At 48.9% G+C, this 20,517-nt stretch overlaps 3 protein-coding genes across 6 annotated transcripts in view; 2 read left to right on the top strand and 1 right to left on the bottom strand.

Moving 5' to 3' along the window:
• Positions 1-3,570, top strand: part of LOC120954001 (ecdysone 20-monooxygenase) — a 28,244-nt gene extending 24,674 nt beyond the window's left edge. For all 3 annotated transcript variants that reach the window (XM_040374492.2, XM_040374491.2, XM_040374490.2), the window contains exons 2-8: positions 775-1,351; positions 1,455-1,645; positions 1,721-1,919; positions 1,986-2,148; positions 2,230-2,466; positions 2,568-2,795; positions 2,890-3,570. In XM_040374492.2, the coding sequence (XP_040230426.1) occupies positions 801-1,351; positions 1,455-1,645; positions 1,721-1,919; positions 1,986-2,148; positions 2,230-2,466; positions 2,568-2,795; positions 2,890-2,997 (1,677 nt within the window). In that variant the 5' untranslated portion in view covers positions 775-800 and the 3' untranslated portion in view covers positions 2,998-3,570. The remainder of the gene's footprint in view (positions 1-774; positions 1,352-1,454; positions 1,646-1,720; positions 1,920-1,985; positions 2,149-2,229; positions 2,467-2,567; positions 2,796-2,889) is intronic.
• A 145-nt stretch (positions 3,571-3,715) lies between these two features.
• Positions 3,716-20,478, bottom strand: LOC120954000 (kinesin-like protein KIF3A). Its single transcript, XM_040374488.2, has 5 exons — positions 20,313-20,478; positions 19,965-20,180; positions 6,146-7,305; positions 5,632-6,049; positions 3,716-5,556 (listed from the first exon to the last, which is right to left on the bottom strand). The coding sequence occupies exons 1-5, from the start codon at positions 20,316-20,318 to the stop codon at positions 5,299-5,301; spliced, it is 2,058 nt and encodes a 685-aa protein (XP_040230422.1). The 5' UTR covers positions 20,319-20,478; the 3' UTR covers positions 3,716-5,298.
• LOC120954004 (uncharacterized) lies at positions 8,733-19,250 on the top strand. 2 transcript variants are annotated; one of them, XM_040374495.2, is made up of 6 exons: positions 8,733-8,934; positions 15,805-15,871; positions 16,607-16,737; positions 17,725-17,885; positions 17,972-18,100; positions 18,184-19,250. In XM_040374495.2, the coding sequence occupies exons 2-6, from the start codon at positions 15,862-15,864 to the stop codon at positions 18,290-18,292; spliced, it is 540 nt and encodes a 179-aa protein (XP_040230429.1). In that variant the 5' UTR covers positions 8,733-8,934; positions 15,805-15,861; the 3' UTR covers positions 18,293-19,250. The 2 variants fall into 2 exon arrangements, with proteins under 2 accessions (XP_040230429.1, XP_040230428.2); XM_040374494.2 differs by lacking the exons at positions 8,733-8,934; positions 15,805-15,871 and adding an exon at positions 14,440-15,645.
• Positions 20,479-20,517: the final 39 nt, after the last annotated feature.

Here is a 20,517-nt window from a genome sequence, read left to right as displayed (position 1 = left end):
AGGGCCGGAGGGCCGGAGGGTAGGGTAAAGATTTGAATGTTTTTTGGGGCAAATTTCGTGCAAATTATCGCGCACGATGGCCGCAACAGCAAAACCGCCGCTCACCGGGAAGATAACCGCCCGCCGACCAGTGCTGCACTGAAGGACGCTCAAAGGACGCCGCGTGTTACCCTCCCGCGTTACCCAGCTGTACCGTTGTATCGCTGCATCGATTAGCCACATACGAGTTTATGGGTTTATTGTCCCATCGAGCGGGCTGAAGGGGCATTTCGGGGACATTGTTGGCTGGCGCTGTCGTCGGGGAGTTGATATTGGAGAAATGGAAATTGTAATCAGCCCTTATCGCGGCGGGCGGAGAGGGTATCCTAATTGTAGGTCATTTTATACTACGACGTGCTGGTAGTGACCAGCATTTTCATCTGTTTATCTAATTCCGGCTTTGGGATGACTAACTTTGGTGACTTTGGTGAATAATCTTACTTTTGGTTAAAAGAAAAACAATACCAAACTTAAACCGATAATTGAACAAATACTTCCTTTCGCATCATCCCATTCGAAAGCGGGCGGCCTTCACCTTGAATTCAAAACAGATACATCAACCCCATGCCACAACCGACAACTGTCCCTTTTCTTTCGTGCCCCCGCTATGCCCCTCCTCATCGGGCGGCATTGTTACGTCACTCAGAACGTCCCGACCCACCCACGTTGATCGCCGTTGGACTCTTCTCTGACCACCCAGTATCACTCTCCCTCTCTCTCTCTTTTACTTCGCAGACATCGCCACGACGTACGATCGCACCATGTCGGTCACGATCGTGCTGTTCTACACGTTCGTCACGCTGTTTATGTTTCTGTCCTACAACCCGAAGCCGAAGAAGATCGTCGAGTCGATCCGCAGCTTCCTGCTGCATCTGCTGCAGCACAATGGCGATGCTGGAGCTGGTAGTGGTGGACTGCAGGCAGCAACGGCCTGCAACGCAGCGCAGACATCGCCTGTGTCGCCGCCCGCACCATCCCCCCCGCCGAACGACGCCGGTGTGCCGACGGTGCGATCGATCTGGGACATACCGGGACCGCGCCGGCTGCCCTTGATCGGCACCAAGTGGCGCTACTTTTTCGGCCGCCACCGGTACGCCAAGGTGCACGAAACGTTCATGGAGATGCACCGCCGGTACGGGCCGATCATGCTCGACGTCGACACCGTGCCGATCGTGAACCTGTTCGATCGTGCCGACATGGAGAAGGTGCTCCGGTACCCGAGCCGCTACCCGTTCCGCCCGCCGACCGAGATCGTCGAGGTGTACCGCAGCAGCCGGCCGGACCGGTTCGGTGTGACCAATCTGATCAACGCGTAAGCCACGACGAGCCGCTGGGGAACATACGATGTATGTTCTTCTCTCCCTCATGTCGCTACATGTTGTGCTTCTTTTTCTTCATTTCTCTTCCCTGTGTAGCCAAGGGGCAAAGTGGCACGAGCTGCGGGCCAAGCTGACCACCGGCATTACCTCCCGCCGGGTGCTGCAGGCGTTCATTCCGTCGGTCAACGAGATCTGTGACGATTTTGTCGATCTGGTGCGCCGGCAGCGGGCGGACGATGGCACGATCCGCAACTTCCAGGACATTGCCAACTCGGTCGGGCTGGAGAGTGAGTGTGCGCTGTTATGTGGAGGTCACCCCCCCCCCCCCCCCAGGTCGATAACGTGCGTTTCTCTTCTCCCAGTTATCTGCTGCCTTGTGCTCGGTCGCCGCATGGGCTATCTGACGACCAACCGGCAGAATGCGAAGTTTATGCGGCTGGCCGAAGCGGTCAAGGAGTCGTTCGTGTACATCGGCGAGAGCTACTTCGGGCTGAAGCTGTGGAAGTACGTGCCGACGCGGCTCTACAGCAACTTTGTCCGGTGTGAGGAGATCATCTACGAGTAAGTGCGGGTGTCCTTAAATTCGCACAAAAAAACGTTGTTTGATTAAACGCTTCTTCCCAACAGAACGATTGCGGAAATCGTTTATGAGGCGCTCGAGGAAGAGCAGCTCAACTGTCCCGATAACGATGTGAAGCACATCTTTATCAGCATCCTGCAGACCGAGGGGCTGGATACGAAGGAAAAGATATCCGGCATCATTGACCTCATCACCAGTGCCATAGAAACGGTGAGTGGCGTTTGCCCGCGTGTGATGTGGCGAGCTTTGTATAGTAATGTCGTCATCTGTTCCAAAATATCCACCCGGCAGCTATCCAACACGCTCTCGTTCCTGCTGCACAACCTCAGCCAGACGGTGGAGTATCAGCGCGAGATTGCGCATGAGTTCGCCCACTGTGTGCAGCACATCACGAACGAGGATCTGGTGAGCGCCCGGTTCACCAAGGCCTGCATCCAGGAGTCGTACCGCATCTCGCCCACGACGCCCTGCTTGGCGCGCATCCTCGAGGAAGACTTCCAGCTGTCCGGGTACCATCTGCAGGCGGGAGTAAGTATCAGTTAATCTGCTGGCTTGGGAGCCGCACATGCCATCGCATGGGTACTTACGGGTATCATTCTTGTTGTTGTCTTTACCTTCCGATGCTGCAGACACTCGTACTGTGCCATACGCGAGTTGCCTGCCTGAGTGAGGACAACTTCCAGCAGGCGGATCGCTTCCTGCCGGACCGTTGGCTCGAGCAGCGGGACGAGAACGATAACGTGGTGAACAAGCGGGCGGAACCGGGCGCATCAGTCGTACTGCCCTTTGGCATCGGGCGGCGTATGTGCCCCGGCCAGAAGGTGATCGACATCGAGCTGACGCTCCTGGTGGCAAAGGTAGGATAGGCAAAAGGGTGGAGCCCCTGCATTCGTTTCGAGCACTTTCTTTAAACGCACTCTTCTTCTTCTTCTTCTTCTTCCGGTCTCACAGATATTCCAAAACTTTGAAATCGAGTACCGCAGCCCGCTCGATACACAGTTCCAGTTCCTGCTAGCACCGCGCACACCGATCGAGATTCGGTTCCGGGATCGGACGTAGTGACGTTCCCCTCTACCCCGGGGACACTTCTGTTCCGTTCGCAACTACCTCGTACTACACAAGTTCCGGTACTATTAGGAAGCGGGTGATGCTGCTTAGTAGATTTGCAGAAAGCGGGACGTACACCCGGCTACGCCCGTTTAGAATCATATTGATTAGATCGCGCTGCGCGATCAGCAGAACTACCTTGAATAGAGAACTGATATATTAATATGAATTCCTAGTGTAGAGTAGTAGCAGGCAAACCCTAGCAACCGGTCAGGATCCACGATCACACTATAAAACTGACTGTACTGTAGAGACTGTGTAGCCTATTACTGTTGTGGCCTGTGAATCGCTCTAGTAAGGGGAAAGGCTATTAGAAAGGCTTAGACCCGAGTAATCGACGCGAACTGCGCGAGCTTGCTTTTACGTCAGGTCATTAGCGTACCGCCATCATGCGTTGATACAGCGAAGGGATGGGAAGGGTTGGCTCGTTTTGTGCGACCGAAGATACACTATTTATTACGTATACAGCTCCAGATGTACAAATTTACCAGTTATTTAAGCAATATATATAAACAAAATATCTAACATCGCACTGTTTTTCGAACCGAGGGAGAGAGAGAGAGCCGTTTGATTAATGTGATGACCGTTAAAAGGGAGAGTGTTGTTTAATGCCGAACGAATAAACGCGTCCGCTTTTCACTTCATTCCAAACGCGAACGAAGCGCAAACATTTATCGTTTTTCTAGTGTATTTCAATGCCATCTACAGTACAAATATGCAAATGTTTGTTCGTGTGTGAGTGTTTGTGTTTGTGTTGAGTATTATTGTTAGTTTTAATTGCAAATAACGCCATAAAAAGGTTTCTTCTATCCCTTGCTAAGTGACGTTCCTCGCGTTTAGTGCTTATGCCAAGTCATGTTTTGTTGCCTTAAACTTTCTTAAAGCGAGAAAAAACTGTCTCATTGAGTAGTAAGTTTGATTATGGGTGAGCGGTATTGCTTCCAAACTGAAGCAACTGTGACTAGCCTATAAAATACATATTCACGTTCCTTGTTCTCTCGTCCTCCTATCCGGCTAAGAGTGGACTGGGGGATGGTTATGATGGGGTTGACCTTGTTCGCTACGGTTTTTGCTGGTTAAATCCATTCCTACAATCACGCAATGGACACAAATGCTCGATACAAAATAGTGTAAGTAGAAAGTTGTCCTTTAGTTTGTGTAATGCCACTAAATGCAACAAAGAGGCGCGTGCAAATGAAATCGTTAATAATCGTGGATGAGTGGAAGTCGTGTGCCCACACTACCTAAAATCGTAAACGGAATCGTACCTGCACTGTACATAACAAAATAAAGTTTCCCATTATCATTTTTTCGGCTAAACATTACTGGAAATATTGTCACAACCACAGCAAAATCTTGTTCTACGACTGTTGTTTTTGGTTACCGATCTCGTGATGTATCTATGAAATTAAGGGAGTGAGTTTTAATTTCTCATGTTTAGTATACGCTGAAGCGATAGTTTGTCCTACATCCTTCCTAAACTTAAAATGTTAAATGATTTTGTTTAAATATTCACTCAAAACGAGTTATGAGTTCCATCATGAGACCTCGCAAGGATGTAAGCCCCTATCCTTGGCCCTATTTTACGTTCCTATGTCTGGTATCTGGTTTGAAATCATCATCGACATGGCGCCTGGCATGTGTAAGCATTGTCTAGTTTAAATAAAGGTTCACGCGCGCTATACATACAGTAAAGTAGACACAGCACAGTAAGTGCGCACTGGAATATATGCTACTGAAACAATAAGCGTCAACTTGCAGTCAACAAAAAATACCTTGTGTAATATAAAATACCTCAAATAATAACTTGCACCCACCTCCAATGGGTTTGCCCGCACGGTCCGCTGTGAGCTCTCGCTCCTGTGTTGTGGTGTGGTTTTTGGTTAGCCGGGCGCACCACGGTCATATTCGTTCGTGGCTCCGGATTTACTCACCAAAAATCAAAAATACCACTACTGACCATCATCGTTCACCGTTTGGAACGTAAAGCGACTAGTATCGAATTGCACGTTTCAGTGTAAAGCGAGTGTGTTGTTGGTGCCTGTTGTGCGTTTAGTGCCAAGCTTCCGTCACTCCATACGGTGAGGAAGCATTTTCACGAGGCACACCGTCAGCGAAAACGGTTGCTGAAATCTTGTGTTGTGTCTCGTTTAAAGTTAAGTGACGCATATGCCTTCCCAAACCATCCCATGAAAGCATATAAAAAAGCCTCATTTGAAGTATATGCCCCGTTCCAAACCCAGCCAAAGCGCTCTAGTAGTACTTCCTGGCCGTGGTCGGGCGGGCAATGCCGGACGTGCGCGGTCTGGCCGTCTTGGCACGGATCGGCTCTGCCACGGAGTCCGTGTTGTAGCTAAGATACACGTGCGACAGGTCGATCAGATCCGTCTCTTTGGTGTTGACCTTTGGTTCGGGGATGTTTTTGCGCATGTTGTTGCCCGTGTACGCGACGCACTTGAGCTGCCACTCGCCAATGTCCTCGTTCCAGTGCGTAAACTTCTCGATCATGCTCTGCAAGGCGGGGAGAGATTGAAAAATGAACGATTTGCTTAGATAAGGCACAGCACGCCATCACACACGACGTACCTGATACTCCTTCGGAATGTACGAGTTAATGACCAGCTCGCAGAGGGCCAGCTCGCGCGACAGGCTGCGTATGTTCTCGTAGATGCCCTCCTTTTCCCGCTGCTGCTCCTGCTGCTGGTCGGCCAGCTCCGACTTGATGCTCATCAGCATGGACATGACGCGCTGCAGCTTCTTCGTTTTGCCGACGCACTCCTCCTGCAGCGAGCTGTACCGCTCCTCGATGTCGATCCGCTCCGCCTCGATCTTTTGCAGATTTTCCTTCAGCTCGCGCTCCGTCTTGGTGCGCTGCTCCAGCTCGGTGATTGAGTTTTCCAGCAGCAGCTCCTGCTCCTTCGCCTTCTCGAGCAGATTTTCGCCGCCGACCAGAATTTTGTTCTCCAGCGAGGACAGCTTGGCCCGCAGCTGATCCTGTTCCGATCTAAAAAAAAGGAAATGTTTACGTTAGAACCACCTTCTTTTCGCCCATCTCAAATGCTCCATACACACACGCACACACACACACACACACACTCACTTTGCCTTCTTCAGCTCCTGCTGATTCTCCATCGCCTTCTTCTCCAGCAGCTCCTTCTCCGCGTCGCTCTTCTCCTTGCGCTCCCGGGCCTTCTCCTTGCGCTGCTTCTCCTTGCGCTCCAGCCGCTCGCGCTCCCGGTCCGCGTCCGGATCACACTCCTCCTCCACCGCGTCCTCCTCATCCTCGCCCTCCCCATCACCCTCATCTTCCTCCTCCTCGTCGCCGCTTTCGATGCCCTGTTGAAAGATGCCCTCCTCCAACTGCCGCTTCAGCTCCTCGATTTCCTCCTGGAAGTGGCGCAGCAGCGCATCCTTCGGCTCCTCGTTGATGTGGGCCAGATTCTGGATGCTCTTCGCCCGGCACGCGTACCGCAGCGTCGAGATCGTCTCGACGTAATTCGAGTCGGCCGGGCTGATGCTGGCGCACATGACCGTTTTGCTGTTGCCGCCGAGCGAATCCTGCAGCAGGCGCGTCAGCTTCGAGTTGCGGTACGGGATGTGCGTGCTCTTCCCGTCCACCAGCGCGCTGATCACGTTGCCCAGCACGGAAAGCGACAGGTTGATCTTGGTCGCCTCCTTCAGCCGCAGCCCGGACGATTGCGTCTTGCTCTGGCGCTCCGAGCCGGCCAGATCGACCAGCTGCAGCTTGCCCATGCGCACGTACTGCCGGCCCGCCTCGTCCGTCTCGCTCGACTCGACCGTGATGGAGAAGATCGCGTGCGAGCGGGACGACTCCGAGTTCATCTTGGTCGCGCCGACGACCCGGTTCTTGTTGCCCAGCTTCATGATGTTGTCCAGATCGTCCGCATTGTGCACCACGTACCCGCTCAGATCCTTCACGAACACGCCGATGTCGGCCCGCTCCTTCACCTCGAGGCTCTTGTTCAGCTCCTTGCCGAGCAGGTCGCGCACCTCCTCGTTGTAGATCTCCATGTAGCTGACGCGCACGAGGAACTTTTGGTTCTCCTTGCCCCGCGCAATGTGCCCGAAGATGTGCGCGAACGTGTTCGGGATGATGCCCTTGGTCTGCGGCGAGTCGGCACTGCCCGACATCGTGTACGTTTTGCCGGTGCCGGTCTGCCCGTACGCCAGGATGGTACCATTGTAGCCCTCCAGCACCTTGTCCACGATCGGGCGCGCAGTGTCCACGTACAGATCGATCTGCGGGGCGGGAGGGAAAAGCGGTGCGGGTTTTAGAACAAACGAAACTGGGGAAAACATATGTAGCGCACAGGCAACGCAAGCAATTTCTTCACACACGCCCGGGCGTTTTGGGCGTTTTGCTGCCAAGCTCGTAAAGCGCTTACAAATTAAATCAATTAACTTATTCGCCCAAATGTACGCGTGGGGCCAGAGCAAACGGTCCGCTATCCTGACCTAAACCATAATGCCCACCTAGTTTGTGGGAGAAGACTACTGATTCCGTTCAATGAAGTGCGCTAATTAAATCAATTATCCCCTATCCCACTCCTCTTTGGCAACGTTGGCGTCGCAGTTGTGCAAACCGCCGGAGGGGTTGGTTGGAGCACGTTCTCGGACGCAGTTGGACGTTCTCGACGACCATTTAACCGCTGCAGACGTGCACGAGAATGATCGATCGCGATGACCCAAACCTTATATGAGGTAATCATCAAGCGACGTCAAGGGTGAGAGTGAGATAGAACAGTGTGTTAGTATGCCACTGGAACACAGAAAGGCGTGATAAGAATGATTCATTCTGGGCAGTTTTCACCCGTTAATGCGTTCCGCGTGAAACACGCCCTCAGGACAGTAAGCTAAAAATTTAATTTATTTACTGGTAACACCTTCAAACGCAGATCAGTGCAGTCAACTGCAGACTGTTGCACACGCACACACATACAATAAAGCACCTCATCGTGTGCTCGTTACAATGCTAATGGGGCGCTATTGATATGTCGTTTGTTGAATGCCAGTGCATTTCGAACCTCACACCGGTAATGACCCTTTTGTTGCATTCCAATCCCTTCCACCGGCAGCGGCGCCCGTCTGCTGAATGCCATCAACATTCAAATTAGCACACAGGCGGGGCAGAGTGGTAGAGTGGATGCGAACACACAAAGACAGCGCAGCTCCGAAGATCGACAAGTGTTAATAAGTGCTGGTATAGCCATTGTTTGAACCCTTATCAGTATAGAAGAAAAAAAAAAAATAAAGCCGATGTTTGCTAACTCCATACATTGCTTTACATGCTTCAAAGATAATTTACTTAAAAGTATTAAATTACAAAAAAAAAAGAATTAACGACATTCACTGCACTTTAAGGGTTATTCATAGCCCGCGCTCTACCCTCACAAAGCTTTCGTGCAAGCTCATGCACGGTTTACACACACCCGCAAGTAGGGGTTGCTGTGCTTACCAAGCTCAAACATCACCACCACCACGAACAGCCTTCTATGTCGCCCGCACTGTGTGTCGCACCACCGTCCAGCATAAGCTGCGTGCTGTGCTGCGGCCCAACCACCCAACCAACACACACACACATACACATATACTCCTCCCGCCACCCCGAAGCATAAAAGGGGAATGTTGCCGTTACGGACCCCTTGCACGCGGTACGGCGATGCGGAGACGGTTCAGTTTTGAGCGCGCTTTCCCCTAAACCGGACGTCTCTGTGCTGGGCGAGAGGTTCATTATCATCGTGGCGCAAGTGTCTACAACGGCGAGGAATAATTTGAAATCGTTACAAATTTAAACCACCAAATCACACGTGCTTTAAAATTAAAACAAAAATAGTGAACTTGAACGCGATTTTGTACAATATTAAACAGGTTAGAGAGATGAGTTGAAAGTTTCATTCCGCTAAAAAAGGCAACAATCCCAGTAAGATCTACCCCCAAAGATAATCTTAGTGATCCATCATGCCCGCCCTGCTCGTCGTACGCGTTTGTTCCACACTGTAATCATTGGCGTAAAATAATGGCTCTATTCGTGGTGCATCGGGCGTGTGCTAGAGAAATGGAATTGGGCGCGGTCCCGCCGACTGGGCTGACACATGCCATCGGAACATAATTTCCGAGCGTCCCCCCCCCCCCCCCTCAACTGGGGTGGGGGCTGGATGGACCCGACCCCATTTTAAGTGTAGATGAGACAGTATTATAATCCGTGGTGCGTTTTGCATTCGTTAGCAAGAAGTAATACACGTTGGCAGTTGACACAGGCAATAGATACACTGTTTGGTCTGTATTGGGTCGTGTAGAAAAAGCCTAACGGTAAATAGTCCCACGATTCGAGTGCCAGCAGATCGAACTGCTTGATCGAAACTGTTGGCTCGTTTTTTACTGCGCCTGTGTCGTTTAGTGCGTGGAAAAGTTTTTCGCCAGAAAGGATAGCGTGCTGACGGAAGGGTAGTAAACAACGTTAGCGGCAAGCCCAAAGCAGTGTAGCAAAAATGTACATCCTTACTGAAGAACAAACCACCCAAAAAAGAGCTTCCAAAACAAAGCCAAGTCCTTGTCGTGACGGTGATGTTGGCATTAGAAATGGGAGTGTGTGTGATGTGATGTGATTCATGCTTCGTGACCTTTTTCTCTGTGGCGTTAACGATATAGAATATTAATTTCTGTACATCACACACACGGGGTGTGTCTGAGCTGGGCTTTAGTTTTGATGAAAGCGATACGCACAATCACGGCGCGCACATATAATTCGGTCCTGCGTGTATCTCTCTCTACGCTCTACGCTGGCGGAATGTTGACAATCCAGTTTTGCTACAGGAAGAATGTGTATTGCCCAAAAGCTAGCTAGCAATACTAGACACGTGAACAGGTGAAGAGAAGAGGAAAAGTGGATCTATGAGACCAACATGTCATAAGCGGACCGGTCTCTAATGTGTATACTTCTTTTGACCGGCCAACCATGCTGCTAGCGATATGGCTAGACTTTCAAATCCAACGTTTTAGCTGATTTTTTAAAATTCAACGGTTAACATTTCTACAAAATCACCCAAAGCGTAAAACAAACCAGTAAATGTACTTGCATTTCCCACTTGCTCGAGAATTGTCTACGCTCAATGTTAAAAATGAAAGTACCTTCGAGAAGAGAATGGTGCAATGATTCACACACACACAGTTGCCACCCAAGACCCTTCACAAGTGTGGTCCACCACGTGGTCCGAGCACAAATGCACAATCGGACAAGAAAATCGATAGCATAGCAGCAGGAGTAAACAAACATGCAACCGAGAGCAATTGCACGACGGCGTGCACAAAGCGCAAGTGTGTCCGTAATTGACATGTTTTATCAAGCGCGGGAAAGCATCAAGCATGACCCGGGTGATGTCGTTCCGTCGTCTCGAGTGTTTAGTGAACCGTAGCCACACTAACAAGTGGTCGGGAAGACATAAAATTCCGCCCCGTGCGGTCGAAGAACTGTATGTTGAGCTTGTCGAAAACGACTTTACTGGGCAGCGTCAACGAACTCTTCTGTTGTTGCGCCCCGTTTTTTCGACCCATCTTTTTGTTTACCATCTATTGGTTGTTGTTGTTAACTGTTTTTTGTTTACTGAACGTCTTTCAAGTTGACTTGATCCTCACATACACGCATTACTCCCTCCGAATGCCATGCCTATATGTATTTATCATCTATTCTGGCACGCTTTTACGCACCCTGAAAACGTGGTGCGTGGCTGGGTTTGAACTCTCGACAAAGCGGTTTCCGAATGTTGTCGTTCGCCACTAGTACACCGTTGAACAAATAAAGAACCCATTAGTGGTATTGCTTTCCCCCAGCAAAATGTAACATTTGCCCCAAAGCGAGAACATTCATCTTCTACAACCGTTTCACCTTTGCCTGCTTGAAGTAATTTGCCACTTCCCGTACAATACAATGTGCAAGTGAGGGGCAGTGCAGCTACCAAACACTTCGTGTCGACTTCGTGCACGACTTTTCCAGACGCGGGTTATGACGTCGTCGGTACCTTCGCCGCGGTTGGAGCGTACCGTGACCCAATTGTGTTGCCGCTTCAGTGACACGCAACGCGAAGGAACCATTCTAAACGTGGGCCCACTCATCGCACCCTTTCGTGTGGTACGTTCTTGCGACCCCGGCCTAAGAAACACCTGTGCAGACCGGAGGGTACACACCAGCCGATGCACAGGTGAACGTACGCTCGTGGTGGTGGTGATGGTTGTCCTGTACTAGGTTCGTACTGCCGATTACGTGATTGCGGCCGGCTTGAATCAAACCGAAGGAATCTAATGCCTACCTTCACCACTTGCGAAGAGTGTCTTCGAAAGCAACAGGTACACAAAAAACCGGTCCACGGCGACAGCAGTGGTTGACTGTCGTGGCGAATTGAACAGTTCGCAGGATAGCAATCAATTACATTAATTTTACATCCCGCGTCATGATCGGATAAGTACACAGCAATTAGGCGCAATGTCCACACTTTGCCCGTACGCGAATGATCTTTGAGTGGGATCTTGGAGAAATCTCGCTCTCTTAAATAATTGATCCTGTTTATCGTCCCGACACCACGTGATCGATAATAGTGACATGCATCATTCCGTCCAGATATGGGCAAGCCACGAAGCATGTGATAGTGGACTTCCGCTCAATGGCTTGCTGGCTTTGCGGTTGTCACGAGTGAAAGTTTATTTGTCTGTGGCTTCCGCCATGGGACGCTCGTTTGTATCGAGACAAATCATAATGCTTTAAGCAACTGGTACCGGACATAAAAACACATAAAAACACTATATTCAACGCGTGTACCACTGAACGGTGGAAAATTCCGCTTCAATCCAGCGATTACTGGAGTGGATTCGGATTCCGACCGATTGCGAAGCGCAAAGAGGACATGATAACGTTCGCCACATAACGTCAGCCAAACATCATAACGTTCTCGAAGGTGCTAAACCGGTTGCTGGAGCAAAACAAATACCGATCTCTGAAATGTGTCCTCCGTGGAAGACTGTCTCGCTTGGTCCATCTTTTCACAGTTTCCAGCCAAAAGCAGTACGAATTCCGATCGTAGTGTGTGATGGGCATCTTAAACAACGACTTCATAACAATGCAGGGATAGGTGTGCTTTGTCCATCTCGTGGCACACCATGGAACAACACTGCAGCGTACAGGAAAAAAACAAAATGCGCGGGAAAGTTTTCCCAACCTTTCTCAATGCTCGCGGGCGTTCGGTGTCGACTGCCACATGGTCTTTTCCACCGCTCATCGAAAAGCTGGACACGTATAAAAGGCGAAACGTTTAAAAACCACCCACCCACCCACACCTATCCCTCTTATCTGCGTGTAAGTGTGTGTGTGATGCGGGAACACTCGACTCCAACAACAGTTACAATTACTTCACCGGAGCTTCCAAAAACGCATGAAAGAATGAGCAATCAGCGGGCGCCCTTTCCTCTCGGGGGATGCACGATTTAAAGCACCCGCGCCAAAGAAAACCTGGCTCTTTAAATCCGTGACCCTTTCTTCGGAGGTCCAACGGGCGTATAAAGGGGAAGCCCCAACGTGGGCTTCCATTTCACGAGAATAAACAACTCTTGCACTCTCAATTTGCTTCCTTCTTTTGCGACCGTGTCTCTCTCTCTCTTACTGGCGTAACGATCACAAACCACCCCAAAAGCTGGTTTGGCGGGTTTTCTACAGGCCCCTTTTCTTCCAGGCGAGCGCACCGCAAAATTATGCTGCCCAGTGTGTGACTTTCATTCCCATTTTATGCTCGGGTGTCCAGCGCTTGTGTGTTACAGTTCATTCCTTCCGTCTCTCGCTTGTGTATTCCGCACCACAAACGCTCACAAACACGAAACTGTAGTGGTTGTAGCGCGTGGAAATCGTACTGCTGTTGTGGTCGTGCTGTGGCGCTCCCGATCCCGGGGTGGTGCTGGTAGCGCGGAAAAGCAGCGTGGCAGTATTTATTTTGATACGTATTTTGTTTTGGTTCGTCGTTTCGCGTCCAGTGGCGGGGGGTTTTTGGCGTAGCGCTGCTAACACGCAACCGCAACACACCGCGCGGGATTCAGCATGACTCAGATCTAGATTGAGTGGCGGGATGGCACGTAACGCGGAGCCGACTGAAATGTTCTAGCAAACGAGGAGAATTAAATTAAAATCCATACACAGTAGCTAAATTATTTATAACCATACCGTGGTGGTGTGTTTGTGAATATTAGAAGGAAGTATATCTAATGGATTTTAGCTTTCCACGTGAAGCTCCCATCACACACAACAGCTGGAGGCGTATATATTGTGCACTCACATTGTTGTGTTCCACTGCATGCGAGCACCATATTCCCATACGCCGCATTACATCCATTATTCGATTGTGCTGTCATGCTGCCGGCAAGTTTTTTTCTTCCTGTCAGCATCACCCCAACGAAGCTTTGAAATGTGTGTTGCTGCCGTGTCTATCAACTTCAAAGCCCTTCCAATCGAACCCTGTGGTGTGTTGTTTCGGGGTGGATTCGTGGGAGCTTTCACTTCCCACTTCCAAAAGGGAGAATGAGATGCGATGGTCACCTTCCCTTTGGCAAGGGGCGAGCAACAGGGGGGGAAACCAGCAAATATGTGCGTAAAATAACGCACAAGCCTGTTGTGTGGTAAGCACCCAATGCATCTTAGAGAAAGATTTGTTTGATCGCCTTCGAAGCCAAGGGGGGAGAGTTTTCTATTGCGTTGCGCAGGTTGCATAAGGCGATCTGTGAACCTGTCCGTGGTGCGCGTGTGCATCGCGCGGAAGACGCATAATGCGCTTGGGGTAATTTTTTTTTATGCTCTTCTAAATCACACTCCATCCTTTCACTCTCAGGGAAGGTGGCAAACATTTGCATGCAATGCCTCCAATCACGACCGAACGAACGATTGAACGCGGTGACGATCGCTGTGAGAGTGATCATTAGCGGTGGCGGAGTTGATCATTACTACCGGAATGCGCGCAGTGTGTGTGTGTGTGTTTTTTTTTGTATTAGATTCAATTTTATTTCAACAACTTTCTCTTGTCCACTGTTCCTGATGGTTCCCCGAGTCATCATTACCAATCCATGCATAAAAGACAGGGGGGGAAAGGAAACATTAATCAATACAAAAAAACGTCCAACAATACAACAAAAACCATTACTTTCTGCAATGGGCGCGGGGAGAGGGAGGTAGTAATGGAATTTCGCGTGACAAAAAGCGGGAAGAAAATTGTCCCCCCTTTGCATGGTTGGTGCTGGATGGATGAGGAAAGGTGTGCGCATATCTACCAACTTCCGCTGCGGGTATGACGATAACCAAACGTTCACACTACTCGCCGTTTGTAGCACACAAACATCTTGTCGCATTACAGCAGGGCCCGATGCAATATTGCATTCGAAACGATTCACGATGCAACGCTAAGTACGCACGGCCACGGCGACCAACCAGTTCCACTTTCCGCTGCCATTCCTTCCGAGAGAAAAATGGTGAGAAAAATGAAACCTCGTGTCGCCGCTGCTATCGACTTCAATCGTGCGGAAATCGTTCAGGCCAGTGCGCGGTTTTGCCTAAGAAAGGGCACCGGAACCAGAGCTACGCTTTGACAGCGAAGCACGACTCGACGAATGTCGGTACCAGCTATTGGGGGGGAAGAAACAAAAAAAGGCATCATAACCATTCGACAAACAGCACGCTTTCCTGGCAGCAGAGAGAGAGAGAGAGGGAGCGCATTGTGCCCAATGCTTGCCCCGTGCTTGTGTGTCATAAGAGGTACAAATTACAGCTCTTGCTTGTGCGGTGTGGAAACATGCAGCATACATGCTAACCATGCCCGCGATATCGGGTAGGATCGGATGAAGAGAAAGTTACAGATTCAAACCAAACGGGCACAACGTTTAAATTATAGACCGTTCGCGCTAACAGCTCCCTAAAATCCTCCCCTGAACGGGTGAGGTTTGGCCGTGCTAGAAGCTATAGTAGGTAGTAGCAGGCAGTGGGCACTTTACACATGAGTAAACCCATTCAAAATGGGATTTAAACAAAAAATGAAACCCATCATAACACTGCCGCTCTGCTCGCTACTGCTGTTGGTCATGCTGGTTAGAAATCGAAGATTATTGAGCACTGCTGTGCATCGTGCACCACACACCACTACACGCATCGGAAGTAGCGTGGCGTTGTATAACAACACGATCGTCACCTTCGCATCAATATTCATCTCTGTGATCGGGTTGGTCCCTGGTGCAACTGGTCCCGGTGATTGAATCCCGGCCCTCAAAGTCAGTCACTTGCAGGTGGTGTTCATAGACACAGGCAGCTAGGCTAGGCTAGGGTGTATTGCAAGCGCTTTGCAACGGAGAACGCGTGCTAGGCGGGTCTGTCATCCATTACACGTTGGTTTGCTGTTTGCACCGCAGTCGGAAGAACCACACCCAAACGCAAACCCTTCGCGCCAACTATGGGCAATTCGAAGATTTCACGCGATCCAAAGAAAGAGGAAAGCAGCCCAACGGCGGAGGAAGAGGGTGTGGTGCCGGCGGAACCATTGCCGGCACAGAAACCGTCCCAAAACGGTAGGCTTTTTTTTCGCGTGTCGTTGTGCGGGTGTGGCGATAAGATTTATGTTAATTATCTGCGATTTTCGGGGAGAGACAGTAAGCAGGTTCATTAGAAGGAGTCTTTTACGTGTGCGATTTCTGAATGATGATTCTAACAAATGTTAATACTTGCAGTGGTGTATTGCGGATTCAAAGAGGGACATTGTGTAGAGATTTGCTAACTGTTATACCATGAATATAGGTAGAGTATAACGAAGTACGACGGCGTTGTTTGCTGCAAAACCGAATGCTAATCCACCGTAGCACCGATTAGTGTTGTTGTTTTTTTTTCTTAATCCAGCAATAGCGCAATGTTCCAAATAAGTGGCCACCAACATAATTAATCCAATTTAACAGCCTAACCACCATTATTAAACCCGTTTTGAATACAGAGTTAAAGTTGTGTTGTGTTGCGTCTCGTCGGTTTGGTTATTTACGCAAGTTTGTCACCCCACGCGTGCATTCCGTTATGACAGCAATTCCAGCGCGACCAACCAGACAAGACAAAGTCAGTAGGCAGGCAATTATTCAATTACCACTAATCTCCTACGCAATCTCAACCCTTCCGGCGCAACCGTGTTTCCTGTCGCGTTCAAGATGACGATCGATTGTAAAACACTTAACGAAAGAGCGGAACAAAATGTTACACTGACTAAACCTTCACTACCCTTCTTCCCGGTAGTGAGCATAAACAATAACAAAACGGTATTAATGTTCACGACAAGTGTTTGTATGGGCGCGCGCACGCGCTGTGTAGTTAACAACGCAATTGCAAAGTCTGCGCTTCGTACGCACGCGTATCCCTGCGTACGCAGGGCACGATCGCATGTTTTTTAGCGCAATGCTGTTTCACGCCACGATCAACCGTGTTAAGGAGCTTTGAACAACTAACTAATTACCATTTTTCTTATCATGCATTTCACCCCTCGCCTCACAGAAATCTCGCGTATTACGATGGCAAACGCAGAGTCCGGCGCTGATCAGGCCGATCGTGGCATGCGAAAGGAGTACTTCAACAGCAGCGGAGCGGGCAAGTTTTTGCCGCCGGTGCTGAAGCTGCTCGAGCTGGTAAGAACCATCTCACCCCCGTTTCCTTTTCAGCTATTTGTTCAAATTAAAACGATTCTAAACTGATGCTCATGCTTAACTGGTTCGGTCAAAAGGTCGGAGAAGGTGGCGGTGTTGTCGTCCGACGCAAACCATAGGATGATGTCAGTTTTGAGCGGCACAGTGGTCGCTATCGGCAACTGTTCGAGGCAGATCTGGAACGTATCTAGCATGTTCTGCTCAGATCTGTTCCCTTTTGCATAAACGAATTTAGTAGAAAATATGTTTACGAGTTCTAACCGAACCGACGGAAACCCATTCCTCGCACGTTATGCAACTACGACAAGCCGCGCGGTGCATGCAGTCGTTGAAGCAGTACATCGTAATAGTGGCAGCAAGTAGCACCACCGCCACCACATCGCAATTAAATCACACAAACATCCCACACCACACTCCATTCTCCCACCACTGCACCGGACGCGTACAGATGAAAGATATCGATTGTCTTGCAAGAGTCAAACACAATCGACGCAATAACGCGACCGAGATGGCAAAAAAAACACAGCGCAAGACTCCACACATCTGTGCTGCAACTGCTTTTTTTCTCACGGGCGCCCTTTTTGCAGCCGAGGGCCGTTCTGTACGGGTGTGATTGTCATCACTCATGCTATGAGTCATGAGTCAACGACGGTAAACTCTGTCGCTGGTGGCGGACTGGCGGAAGCACCCACAACGACCCGCATTCCGTCGCTGCGACTGTACCCGATGGAGGTGCGAGATTGTACGTCGGTAATTAGTGTCGTTCTAGAGCGGATATTTCTTCTAACTTCCCCTCGGTTCTCTTGTTGTTCTTTGCATCGTCGTAAACCACTTGCCGAGGGTTCTTACTGCACCTGCCACCCTCCTTCCCTTTGCTGCCATACAACTTATTTGCAAATTGGCCTGCTCGGCGTGCCAACAACAGCCACTCACGTTACATCGTCATCGTTTGCTCTCTGTAATTTGCAGGCTGTCGCAATCGTTTGCATCGGACTGATCGATGATCCGGCCCACCATTCGCGGCTGCGCGTGTTCATCTCATCGCGCACCGTTGCGCTGGCCTACGGGACGTTCGTCTTGTTTCTGGTATTTTCCGTGGTTTATCTGTTCGGAAAGGTCATTCGAGACAAGTATGTGTGCCAGTTTGGCCGACGCTGCATGCGTATCGGGTGACCGAACACCAAACATTGATCTACTTTTTCCATCCGCTCTGTAGCTTTCCGTGGAAACTAAGCTCGTTGCTGAACTTGACCGGTTTCATCTTATACCTGGCGACCGCCGCCTGCATCTTGAACGACTGGTCCGAGACGAAGAACCGCAACTACTGGCCGCCCAACACGCAAAGGTATGCGGTGCACGGCATTGCTTTCTGCACTTCAACAGTAATAATGCTAAAACAAAATGTTTTTACTTCGATTTTCTTTGCAGAATGGATTTCTTGTGCGGTGCTGGCTCGGTTGCAGTGGTCGGCGCATTGTTCTATCTGATCGATCTAATTGTCACCGTGCGCCTAGGCATGAAGGGTGAAATCGAATGAACACATCGCCATCCCCGATGGAGGCATTTTTCTAACACTACGTTAACGTTAGGATAACAACACATTTTGTCATAATATTCTTCCATCCATTAGATGTTAAGCTTAATACGTTATCTATGTTATTATCTCCTTCGAAACAACCTGTAAATATCGAGACACATGAGCTATGCAAGCCAAACTATCGTTTATCCAGGTTTTCCAGTTGTGATTAGGTGCTGGAAAAATCTCCCCCCGACCAATTACCTCGGCCCAGTGACGAGACCGTCCAAATGAATCGTGAAAACGTTTTTTTCCCCATCCAAACTATAGCCTTTTAATCACGTTGAAAAGTTCAAATTTTCACCATCACCAATCATTGAGCTATTTAAGCATTTTTGAGGGCATTTTGAACACATTGGTTCATAACTTTAAATGCAAATGCATTTCGTCCAATTAATTCGCAATCTCAGCAATAAGCTCTTCTTCACATTCACTTTAAATCGATTTTATAATTCGTCAGTACAACATTTTTTTTAGATGAGTGAAGAACTAATCTACCAAATATTAGAACGTAAGAAGCTGCAACGAACTACCGGAAAAGCCGTGAATATTGTACGACACGGTTTTCTACCATCATTATATATGTTAAGCTTCTACCACCGTTAATGCATGTGCATTTTTGTTTTATCTCTAATTGTTAAGCGCACATATTTTGTCAATATTCTCCTTTCAATGGATGGTAACATCATTAGATTGCGAAGAAGAATGTTGTGCAGGATAGGCAGCGAGTGTTTTGTTCTCTTCAAAAGCCATACGTTAAATTACGTTGTTAAGCATAAAACAATGAAGATGGACGTTAATGTCCTCTTGTACAAAATAAGTTTTCTACAACTATCATTTAAGCAAATTTGCATTTCAAGATGAAACACGAAACATTACACTCTTTTGAGGAATACATTCGAATTTCTAATAAATACAAGTTTTTGTCTCAATTCATAAAAAGGTAGCGTTTGATATGGGTATATTGGGAAAGAAAAAATATTCAACAGTGTATAAATTAGATAAACCTGATATCATCTCATGCAACAGAATGAAACCTGATAAAAATAAAAAACAAAATGTCTGCAAAACTATCGCAACATTATCATTTTTTTTTTCAATGTTTGTTCAATCGATTTGAAGCCTAACAAATGGACGTTCTTCGATAAGTGATTGATATTCGAACATTTTATCATTAGCAGAACTGTCCACACCAATTAAAAATATGCTTTACCTCAAAACTACTCCGTTCTATTTGAAAATAATAACAGGTGGTCCAATTGCAAACTGCCCGTTTGCTTTTGGCCTTGAACCAGCGTTTTGCCTTGTCTCGTGTCGTTCGAAGATGCCATCTGGGTCATCAGCTGAACGTACATCGAAGCCTTACGGTGTAAAGCAATGTGGTAAAACACAACTAAAAGCAATTAACAATGGTGCAAACAGAGCTTTCCAGCCTGTACCCATCGGTCTGCGCTGGTCATTACACGCGAAAGAGAAAGGAAACCGCACGGTGGCTCGGCGCACGAGGAGGTATGGTGGCCGGCCCACTCGCGCGGAGCCACTCAACCCATCATATATAATTGCAAACCGCGGTGGGCCACTCTAGCCAGTGGTGGGGCGGAATATTGTAAGCCCCACGTTGAATAACACGCACCTGTGTCGAATCCTCGCCGAAAACGTTATCAAAGTAGTACACCTTGGGCGGTTCGCTGGAGTTTGCGTTCGGCTTAACGACCGTGATGCTGCGATTGGATTTGTCCACCTTGATTACATTTTGGCTGCCAACGTCGAGCTCGCTTTTGTCCATCGGCCTGACCCGCACGACCACTCGAACGTTTTCAATTTCACCTTCATTTTTGATCGCTTCCTCCTACGGATGATAGAAAGGGGGAGGCGCCCCGATGGGCATATGTAGTATCAGTGCAAACACACGCACACGCAATGCGATGAAAGGGGGTAAGTCTAGAGCGGTGATGTCATTGCTCCGAAATTAACTACAAACCGGCATTTTGTATGAATCCTTCGATTTCCTCGGCTGAGAACTGTTTCAAACTAGCACAGCGCACCGTTTTTAAGCCAGCAAACCGTACAATTCACTTCATTTGGTAGCACTATTTCGGCAGCGGTGCTGGAAATTCGATTTTTCTATTTTGACAACAAAACATTGGCCTTTCTCGTTTGTTTGACAGATTCCGTTGCCAACGGGT

This window comes from Anopheles coluzzii, chromosome 2 (assembly GCF_943734685.1).
Source record: "Anopheles coluzzii chromosome 2, AcolN3, whole genome shotgun sequence".
NCBI lineage: Eukaryota > Metazoa > Arthropoda > Insecta > Diptera > Culicidae > Anopheles > Anopheles coluzzii.
Note: the sequence above shows the minus strand (reverse complement) of the source record. Positions and strands in the feature narration are given on the sequence as shown.

Coding starts and splice junctions, on each gene's coding strand:
- LOC120954004 (XM_040374494.2), top strand. CDS start 15,531: ATGGGCAATTCGAAGATTTCACGCGATCCAAAGAAAGAGGAAAGCAGC. Junction 17,886..17,971: donor GGAAAGGTCATTCGAGACAA/GTATGTGTGCCA, acceptor TCCGCTCTGTAG/CTTTCCGTGGAAACTAAGCT. Junction 18,101..18,183: donor TGGCCGCCCAACACGCAAAG/GTATGCGGTGCA, acceptor TTTTCTTTGCAG/AATGGATTTCTTGTGCGGTG.
- LOC120954000 (XM_040374488.2), bottom strand. Junction 6,050..6,145: donor CAGGAGCTGAAGAAGGCAAA/GTGAGTGTGTGT, acceptor CCTTTTTTTTAG/ATCGGAACAGGATCAGCTGC. Junction 5,557..5,631: donor ACATTCCGAAGGAGTATCAG/GTACGTCGTGTG, acceptor CCCGCCTTGCAG/AGCATGATCGAGAAGTTTAC.